At 34.0% G+C, this 10,904-nt stretch overlaps 1 protein-coding gene across 1 annotated transcript; it reads left to right on the top strand.

Moving 5' to 3' along the window:
• The first annotated feature begins 1,417 nt into the window (after positions 1-1,417).
• LOC148282528 (hsp70-binding protein 1-like) lies at positions 1,418-7,812 on the top strand. Its single transcript, XM_088224943.1, has 6 exons — positions 1,418-1,808; positions 2,607-2,684; positions 3,026-3,218; positions 3,862-4,083; positions 5,222-5,377; positions 7,337-7,812. The coding sequence occupies exons 1-6, from the start codon at positions 1,698-1,700 to the stop codon at positions 7,642-7,644; spliced, it is 1,068 nt and encodes a 355-aa protein (XP_088081069.1). The 5' UTR covers positions 1,418-1,697; the 3' UTR covers positions 7,645-7,812.
• The last annotated feature ends 3,092 nt before the right edge of the window (positions 7,813-10,904 follow it).

A 10,904-nucleotide genomic window follows, 5' to 3' on the forward strand; every position in this document is an offset into this window, starting at 1 on the left:
AAATAAGTGTATGGTGTTTACTTACAATTGACCGCTGCGTAGATTCACATAACCATTTGAATAGTTTCCCAAATTGAATTTACAACATTTTCTCACAACTGTCAAATGATTCACACACAACTGGATGATTTCCAAAAAGTATGACGGTACGGCACTTCACCGGCGCGCGGAAGTCTACTGGACGAAGGTAAAAATAAATTATCGATGTTTATTGGCCAGATAAAGGCGAGCCCGGCATCCGGAAGTATGTACAAAATTATTGAGAGGGTGAAACGCACAGAGCCAGGAACAACCCCACCGCCATGTTGAATTGGCGGAAATCAGGAACTGAAAGACTGAAATGGTCACAGATGGCATGCGCGCAGTTGTCAAGACTCGCGCTTGCGCGATACTCATTTTTCAGTTTAGGCCGCGCAAAACGCTATTTAGTAAAAAGATCGCCTTTTAAAAGTATTTATAGAGAAAGGGATTATAATCCGTTTCACTAGGAACCTTAAGAATGCCTACAATTCATGTTTATTTCACCACTTCCGGGTGTGGTTGGATATTTTTCCGGAAATACTTTTCATCACCATTAATTTCATGAAATCCTGAAACCATCCTTTATTTCTAATTAAATGACAAATAGAAAAACTCTTCGAACCCTCCAATACGTATGCATATATTAAAACGTATTTATTTTACGATCAATGACAATTGGTAGGTACTGCGATTCCCTGCAGTGCTATTTTAAAATTTATGCGTTTTCTAGATATTTAAAAAATATGTTTATAATTAATTACAAGCAGGACTTATTAAATTTTACGATCCGTAACTTTATCGATTTTATTGATATCTTTCATAAGGAAATCACTCGTTTCGAAAATGTACATTAATATGTTAATAATTGTGTTGGAATATTATTTTGTAGTGTATACATATTTATATACATAGTATGGATGTTAATTAAATTAACATAAATACTTAATAAAGCAAAATTATTCGCCCCGTATTCTATAAATCAATTAATAAAGTATTTTAACCAAGACAACGATGAAAAAAATTCATCCGACCCTGGCTCGTCAAATCTGCGTCAAATAATATATGATTCATAAGATACACATTTGGAAATAAGTACCTACTGAATTTTACGTTTTACTTTACTGATCCAAACAATATGGGTTTGGAAAATAAATTATATTATCCAGAATACATGCTTAACTTGTTTATCTTACAGAAATCTTTGAACATTCTATCTGATAATTTGTATCAGATTATTAATTCGGCTTTGAATATATAAATAATGAAAATAAATTAATTTACTTTTCCATTTAGGTACTTTGTTTTACATTTTTAGCGGTAAAAAATCAGTTTAACCAACAACATAATATTTTGCTCCCATGTTGCAGAAGATTTCTTGAATTTGTTGCGCACTTTTGGCTTTGGAGTTATTTCATCGATGACAGCTGAAGCATTGTAAAAGTTACCGTTTGTTTATCGACATTTTTCTTATTATTGATATTAGCTTTGTCAATCATTTAGCACGTGTCGATATATATTATGATTAATTTATAAACATTGTTTTTTTTGCCAGGAAAAGTTTTTTTAAGTCTGTGAACACAATTGCGGTGATTAATTTGTGTTTGTGAATTAGATTTTGTATTTTTTCGACTGAAGCACCATTGTGAAATAATTATAATAATAAGTTAAGGCAAGCAATGCCAAATCAAGAGCAAGGAAATCCACCTTTGGAAGCTATTGGTTTTCCAGAACATTCGGAAAATTCGCGACCAGCTAACGTTCAGCCGCGGCAGCCGGCCAATCTTCAGGTAATCCTAACCTCAAAATAGCATGGCTAGTTACAAACCATAATAAAAATTTATGTTAAATTACAGAGGCACTCAGATACACGATATTTCCTACACTTAACCTAACTTAAATAAGAAGTTTAAACAATGTTTTTTTTGTTTTCACAAGACGAAAATGGGTAGCTGAACATTGAATTTCAACTTCTTAATAATTTTTTGAGTCATCTTATATTATTTTTATTATTTGTTACTTACTAATTGTTCCAATATTTAAATATAAGTTTTGGATGTAACTCCGTGCTTGCACATTACAGGACACTGCATATTAAATAAACACCTCGCTAGAATGAATCTCTCTGAAACTTCTAGATGTAGGTTCTGCAGTGCGGATGAGGAAACATCTATATACATTATATGTGAATGTGACGCTTTGTATCACTAAAGAAGCCGCATCTTCGGTGGACCTTCAGTCAAACCTGAGGATGTGAGAGCACTGCCCTTTTCTTAAGGACTTGAAGGAAGAGATTTAGTAATAGATATGAAAGCAATCGTCCTACATTCCATAGCTAGGCTCTTCTAAAACTTGAGCTCGAGGGGAGAAAATTGATTTAGGGGGACTCGACTCGAAAATAGAGGAAGACATGGATGCATACAAAGATAGAGTACTACGTAGCTTTCCATCCTCCGCACTTAGCGTTGCAGAGAGACATAGTGATTGATGTTCAGTTAATAACAATCTAGAAATGTCTGCAATTTATATCGCAAGATGTAATAATTCAATTTGCGAGTGGCCATTTTAAATAATGTATTTTGTTGTAGGGATTACTGCGATTTGCTACCGAAGTAACTAGAAATGAAGATGCTCCGGGGACTTCAAATCTTCCTATGGATGAAGAGGTAATTATATAACCAACAATATTTTATGTGGCGAAAATTATGTGTAATGTTTTTTATAAGTATCGTGGATTATCATCAACTAATTCCTCTGATCTCCAAAGCGTCTACAAGTAAAAACATAATTAAATTAATTTAATAAGTATCAATTCATTGTACAGTCCATTTAATAATATTCGTAGATATTTTAGGAGGGTTAGATAATATTTTTGAGTAGGGAATATGGGTATTTTTTTGTAGGGATTAATATTTTGTCAGTTTTAATTACTTGTACCAACACTACTTGTCTAAGAAAAGTAAATGTATGTAGGAAAAACTAAGAGATCAACATTATTTACTTGCAGAGAAAGAGATTCTTGGAGGAAGCCATCAGCAGCCTGACTGTGAATGTATCCGACCAGATAATAACGGCTATCCAGATCCTCGGCGACCAGGAAGTAATATCGGCCATTAACTGTGACGCTGAAGTGCCCGATGATGTGATGCAAGCCTTCGACTCCCTCATGGATATAGTAATTAATCTGGATATGTCAATAGGTAGTAAATCACATTCTTTTAACGAAATAAATACATAAATATAAAAAAAAAGAAAAACATTTTTAAATATAAAGAAAAGTTTAAGAATGATATTGCGAGAGAAAAAAATAAATCAGACTCGTTTTATAACTATCAAGTCCAGAACCAAATATATCAGCCTTGTCCTCTTACTGATTGCCATATCTGTGGAGCCTAGGGATAGGCGAGTGCATGTGATAGTTGGTCCTAGAACTTGCAGAACAAAAAGGAGATCTGTGGCGGGTATGTCGACCAGGTGCACGGAAACACACCAACTCCAGTAAATCAGGGAGCCAATTAATGAATTGATCACTTTATAAAGTAATATTAGGTCAGTTAGAATTCTTCTATCAGAAAGTCTTAAAAGATTTGCTGAAGATAACAATTGATTATAATTAAATAAAGCAGCTGGAATATGAAGTTTAAAATTATTAAATTTTAGAAATTTCTTCTGGACGCCCTCGAGTGAATCAGAATGTACACGATATAACAACATATTTAAAAAAAAATGACATTCGGTCTCTCCAAACTCGGGAAATTAAAAAAATTCCCATTATTTTATGAACACACCTCGTATATTGGATTCAATTGTAATTGTTAAAAAATCACGTTTTACTTTTATCAGGTTTCTACAAGCTGGACGGGTACAAGATCTTCCCCATCTGCCTGAGCAGCGAGAATGCGGAGGTCCGCAGTCAGGCGTGCCAGCTGCTTGCGGAGATCAGCCAGAACAACCCCTTCTGCCAGTCGCGCGCCCTCGACGGCGGCTTCATCCACATCCTGCTCAACATCCTCAAGGGGGAGGAGAACCAGACTGTACTCAAGTCAGCCCTGTACGCCGCTTCGTGTAAGTTACAGTCCATCCAAATCTTTTTTGCTTATTTAAGTAACAAAAAGTTTTCTTATTTAGCATTCAAACGTGCTCGCTTATACCAGCAATAATTGTATGTTTACTCGGTTCACCGGAAGGCACTAACACATTAATATTGGCTTTTTAAACATTCGAACGCACTGTACATGGGTCCAGTTTTGACAATTATAAATTACTAACTGCTTATGTTTGCGAATTTGTTTTAAATTAAAATTTATTCAATATTTCACCCGAATACATTATTATTATGGTTGAATTAACAATGTATTCCTCACGGAAAAAGCCGTGCTGCGGAATATAAATTATATAATACTCAAAAACTGTACAAGTTTTGCTCAGAGACACACTCAGAGTGCAAACTCTTTATAATTTATAGTACATTAAGATAACCATACGTCGATTCGACATTTATATATTTGAGTGCACATATTTTGAATTGTTTGTATAATATGTTTGTGTAAGTGGTAATTTATTACTATAAATGTCATTGTGTTATGAATAAATGGAAAACATTAAGGTTTATTTGTATTTTTATTGGGAAAAAATTAAAAATAACAAAAACAGATATTTCTTACTTTACAAAATGGTCAGTGCGTGGTGTAATGGTCAGCGCGTTTGCCTACCATGCAAGAGGTCTCGAGTGAAATTCCCGACAAGGTTGATATGATATATTTATTTAAAAGGGTGTTTATACACTAGAATATTTCATAGTCCCTGGACTGGGTACCCGAAGCGTAAGACTGATGATGCAATTGGTTTACCAATGCAGTGCCCTATGCACCTTTAGGTGCGGAAAGGGAATGATGATGATATATTTTTATAAGGAAAAAATTGAAATAACAAGAACAGATATTTCTTACTTTACAAAACTAAAAAATATTAAGATCTCTTCTTCAGACCTAAATTTTAGCTAAAAACTTTTTTTAATCAAGTTACCAATGCAGTGCTCTATGCACCACTGGGTGATAATGATGGCGAAATGTCAATGTGGTCAGTGGTCCGAAATGGATAAGCGTTTTTAGTTTTTATTGGAATTAGAACAATCATTAGTTTGTTTAAATCAAAATGTAAGTTTTACTTTCCGTTGACTAAATAATTTCTTCCTCGATTCCAGGCCTTGTACGAGAACACGACCAATGCGCGACCACGTTCCTGAGCGAGGGAGGGTGTAGCGCCCTCGTCCGCTGCATCAAGCGACCGTGCAGTACGCTGCGCAACAAGGCGGCATTCATCGTCTGCCACATCTACCCTCAATACCCAGAAATGAAAGGTAGGCAGACTATAATTTACTATGTAATTTTAGTAAAACCTCATTTTTACAATTCCCCAATTTTACGTTTTCCCGCTTTTTACACTGAAATATTTGGGTTCCATTTTTTTTCTTACATTCTCATTCAAATATTCCCCCCAATTAGCGTTTTTTACGTTTTTCATAACCCCGGTTTTACGCTGAAAATTTTTCAAAACTCTGTCAAAAGACACCAAGCCGCGCGCCGCCACGTTTGCCCGAAATGGTGAATAAAATCAAGGTTAATAAAAAAATGTGTAAATTGTTGTCTCAAACTAAATTCAAAGTAGGCTCAGTGCAATTGACCATTTTGTTTAAGTGTCTAATTTTGACATTTTACTAAATTACAATATTTGAGTTTGTCCAAATGTTTGTAGACAAAAGACTGGATTTCACCCCCTCGGGAGTCATTAAGATTAACAAATTTCATCAGGGATGGAAAATATTGTAATGAAACCAACTGGTCCAAGAAGAAGTTTTAAAATTGGAAAATTGTTTTCAGGCGTTGCCTAGTATGTGAAATAATTCAGTCAGATGAATCTCTTCGCAACAATAAAAGTTTCAGCTCTTTAACTTCACTAAAATCAACAAATGGAAGAATTGAAGAAATATGGATGTTCAAAGATAGGCAAAATTGTGAATGTTACACAGTGTGTAAAGTGTCCACTTAAACCAGCCAATGACAGGTCATAAGCCCTGTAAATGCCTTGACTTCCATATTCCCTTATTTAAGGTATTCTCCATCCGTGTTGTAATTTGTTAATTTTACTAAATTGTGACATACGGTTGACGCATGTTTAGGAAGAATGAAGTCTTAAAATCAATAAATTACGATACAGAAAGTTTATAAATTTGGCCATATAAATATTATTTGAAGTTATAAACATAATGTGAAAAGAAGATAGTTTAAACAGTTATTATAAAAGTGTGCAACAGTTTTGCCACGATGTAAATGACAGTTGAAATTCTGTGGTTCCATACTAAAAAAAGTGATACCATATAAATAAAATTTTCCAATATTTTATGGCTTCGTCTCACTGATGTCTCGCAATCGGCCTACCCGGAGCAAAGGGGAGGCCTGAGAGCCTGGCGAATCTAGAAAGCACTGACCGCTAAGTCAATCTCAATAGCCCTGAAAAGGACTTTCCTACAGGCCACGTTGGTGCAGAGAGGGGATCGCAGTCAAGGCAACGAAGTCCGGATCGGAGAGCAGAGCGGGCGAAGGGTGTTGGAATGAAACACACAACTCAAGTGTCTAGAGCGAACTGATGTTACAAAACACACACATTATAAGGCATCGCGGTTCCATTGCCCGTTGCCCGTGAAAAAAACTGTAATAGCAACCTTCTAAAAATAGTGTTGATCTTAAAAACGGCATTTCTCAATTTGCAGAAAACACCCACAGCTCTAGAAAATCTTTCGGTACTTAAAAACTACTATTAAAACTGGTCCAATACGTAATTAGATACTTGTTTGAAATATAAAAAAAACTAATGTATAAATTGTTTATCATCGTCAAAGTCAAAAACATTTCAACTGTTGTGTTAATTTGATTATGCGCTCTTTGCACAAATGTGCTTTTTTCTCTGTTTCACTTTTCTTTGGCTGCTTTTTACATAACTACGTTCAATTAAAGTCCGAAACACAAATATATTTTTAAAATATAAAGAGCGGCTTCCATTGTCTCCAGTGCGTTCGAAACACATGAAACGTAATAAAAAAATGTCAGTTAGCTATTCTCACTATCTGTAAATGCCTAGACTTCCATATTCCCTTCTCAAAATGTTTTCCCTCTCTGTTGCTAATCATTTCATTTGAATTAACTTTAATCCCGTCTCCTGACAGAATGAAGGCAGCAACTCTGTATGTATTTGATAGAGAACCAGAATCCTGGACGGGTGTTTTTGACGGCTAATTAATTCAAATTGTTTTTTATTATAGAAAATGCGCCCGACCTAGTAGATGCTTTGGCGACCGCCTTAAGGGAATTGGTTGACGATAATCCTGCACATTTACTAAACGCCCTACGCATCATCGTCACGGGATCTACCGACAGGGGAGTCATCCTGGAGTCCCTCAAACCTGAGCTTAAACTGAAGGAATCCATTGAAAGACATCGCCAATATTGCATGACTGACTCCATAGCTTATGCGGAAGAAATAGACTACTGTAACGACGTATTAAAAGTGTTATCTTTGCCTAATAAAGGAGTATCCAACTCTTCGGAGGAAACTGGAATCGACAGATAGAAAGTTTGCACAATATCCGTTTTTTTTCATTTAAAAAAAGTTTTTATACCAACACTATTTTAAGAATTTATTTTACTTATATTTTAGTTTTTATAAACTATTAACTTATAAGCATTTATAGTAGAATGCAACGTACCTATTTATTAATAAATTATGTTATGTAGAAAATTTTGTTTTATTGCTTTACTTTTTAGCACCCAATAAAGAGGCCCAAATAGTGACTTATAACATCATCAAGTTTGTAAAAGTCATTTTATTTTATTTCGGAAATTAACAGTTCTACATACATATTTATAGTGAACAAACAGATATAGTGTATAAACTCAGAACTAATAACAGATTTCCACAAAGTATACAAAGTTAGTAAAGAAAATATATTACATATTAAATAAATACATTTTTCATTTCATTTATCATTTATTTATTCATATATATGTACATTACAAAATAAAATATCTTAATTCATACATATATAAATAATTAGGTAAAATTAGGTATATGTAAAAAAAACACATTAGTATACATAATATCCAAAGAATAATATGTTAAAAAAGTAAGAGAATCTTGTAACGAAAAACTCCCTCAGAGACGTGAAAAATGTCAATGTCCAAAGTGATATTGTTCAACATAGAGATAGCCCTTCCAACAGGCATAACCATTGGCAGGTTGGTCCTGTATATTGGAATGTGAAACAGTCTATGTTGACGCTGTCTAAGGTAATTATCAGGAACATAAAAGCTAATGCTCCGCATAATTTCAGGGTTGTCAATAATACCGCGCAACAATCGAAAGAAGTGCGTTGTTAAATACACATTCCTTCTAGTCTTCAAACTGCTGTAACCAAGCATACCCTGGAGAAACTCAGTGGGATAAAGCCATGGATAATATCCGCACTCCCTCATGTAGAGAAACCGAAGAAATTTCTTCTGAACCCTCTCCACCATACATATAAGTTTGTACATATAAAAATGTTATTTTCATGTACTCGTAAATATTTTTCAATAATCAATTTTTTTTTTTCCTTTTTAAGAACAGTAAGTTATTGTAAATTGGGCGGGATTAGGACAAGGATGCTTAAATAGAGGATAAGGAGGGGAAAGGAGATGTACATATTCATTATTATAATGTCTACCAAGTTACTATGTCTTTAAATTTTGTATTGTACACTGAAAAAGTCCTGCGAAAAAAAGCATTTTTAACATACGATGTTTTACTTATTGGTACATAAAAAAGGTGGTACCGTCTACAAATCCTGGCTGGTACATGTATTGTTATTAAACTAAGTAGTTCTGTATAGTCAACTATTCCTGTCATAGTTTTGTGAAGTCATGTTCAGATGTTGCGATTTCTCCGGGAATCGAATCTGTAATCCCCGAATGAAAAGCCAGTGTTTTGGCCACTATACAATGTGGCTGCCTGCCAGGGGCTAATCGTCCAAATAAGCGACTATGCACAGCTTACCATTATATTTTACTTCCCATAATAAATAATAATAAGGAAAATAAATAAATAATTAATATTAATTATAAATCATCAGCATCGTTTTTATCTTCCTACAAAAATAACTGTCTATAATGTGCGCACAGCCCGTTCTCAGTGAACAACGAAACTAGCCGATTACATCAACTTATTCTCCATACAAAAAAGTAAACTATATTTTACATCTTTAACTCAGTCGCGGTTTTTTAGTACTAAAACAAGCTTGCGGATTACTTATATTATTTGAAGATTCTCTATTCGGAAACTAGTATTTCGAAAATTATTTACGAATAACTATTTTTCTTTATATTAATGTATCGCATAGGACATGTGGCGTTCGAAGTGGTCATTTTTGGCATGATTGTGGTATTTTTAATAAACTTTTGTACAAGTGTATTAAAATAGTGTAGAATAAAGCTATGTATATCGCAAAGTTAAAAATAATTGTTTGAATAGCCATTTATAATTATACTATATATTTATATGTACATACAAATTAATGAACATTTTATGTAGATTGCTCGTCATTACTGTTTGCCGCTGCTGCCTGCTAACTATTTATTTACATTGAAAGCGTCCACCACCTTCTCGAAACAGTTTATAAAGACTTGTGTCTTTCTTTGGTTTTGCGTATTCACTATCAATTTTTTTAAACTAATGAATTGAAAATTCAATATTTCTTTACAATCGAACCGCGAAAAATAAACTCTAAAAGCTTTCATTGGACCACTCACTGCGATATTTTCAATTGAGGCTCGTTTTTTAAAACACGATATTTTGAAAACACAATAGTGTGAAAACACACACAAAAGTACAAAACAAAAAATAAGATAAGTTGTTTATTGTTTTGTACACCATTTTGTGAAAAGGACATAAATTATATAGTTATGGTATTTGTTTCAATCAATACAGTGTAAAGTTTCCGCAAATCAAGTTTTGTAAAATTTCAATAAAAAAATATAAAAGCACTATCTAAAAATAATTGCAAATATTTTGAGTTTGTCCAAATTTTTGTTGACAAGGACTGGATTCAACTCCCTGGGGAGCTGTTTATATTAACATATTACAACAGAGATGAAGAACATTTAAGAGAAGATAATATAGAAGTCTAGGCATCTACAGGGCTTATAAATAAAGGTTTCAGCTCTTTAACTTCACAAACACCAATAGATGAAAGAATTGAAGAAATATAGTCGTTCAAATATGGGCAGAATGGTGAATGTTACACAGTGTGTAAAGTGGCCACTTAAACCAGCCATTGACAGGCCATAAGCCCTGTAGATGCCTAGACTTCTATATAACCTTCTCTTAATTGTTCTTCATCTCTGTCGTAATATGTTGATAAAAATAATTAGTTTCAAATTTTCGTTTAGAATCGCCTTAAATAAATATTTTCATGTCAACCATGTTGGGAATCGAATCCGAGACATGGTAGGCAAACGCACTGACCACCACTTCACCACGAGACCGACAGAGAATAACAAACAAAAAAACTATTTTTTTGCGTCGAATTTTCGTCGTAAATTCATCGAGGTAATATGTAAATTCTATTTTGTTTCCACGACGCGGAAACGTCAAACTGTGTTTCCATCAAACATTTGCGGGTATATTTGCCGATTACTCACTCGCACAAATGCGAAAAGTAAAATATTAAAAGTTAGATGAAGGAGAGATTATAAATAGATACAAAGTGTGTCAGAATGATTTTGTCGGAACCAATAAACGGAGGGCGCCGAGACGCGATATCTATTTCGCATGATTTGTCGTGGATAATATACGGC

This window comes from Micrasema longulum, unplaced genomic scaffold, assembly GCF_059751315.1.
Source record: "Micrasema longulum isolate JH-2025_06_02 unplaced genomic scaffold, ASM5975131v1 h1tg000321l, whole genome shotgun sequence".
NCBI lineage: Eukaryota > Metazoa > Arthropoda > Insecta > Trichoptera > Brachycentridae > Micrasema > Micrasema longulum.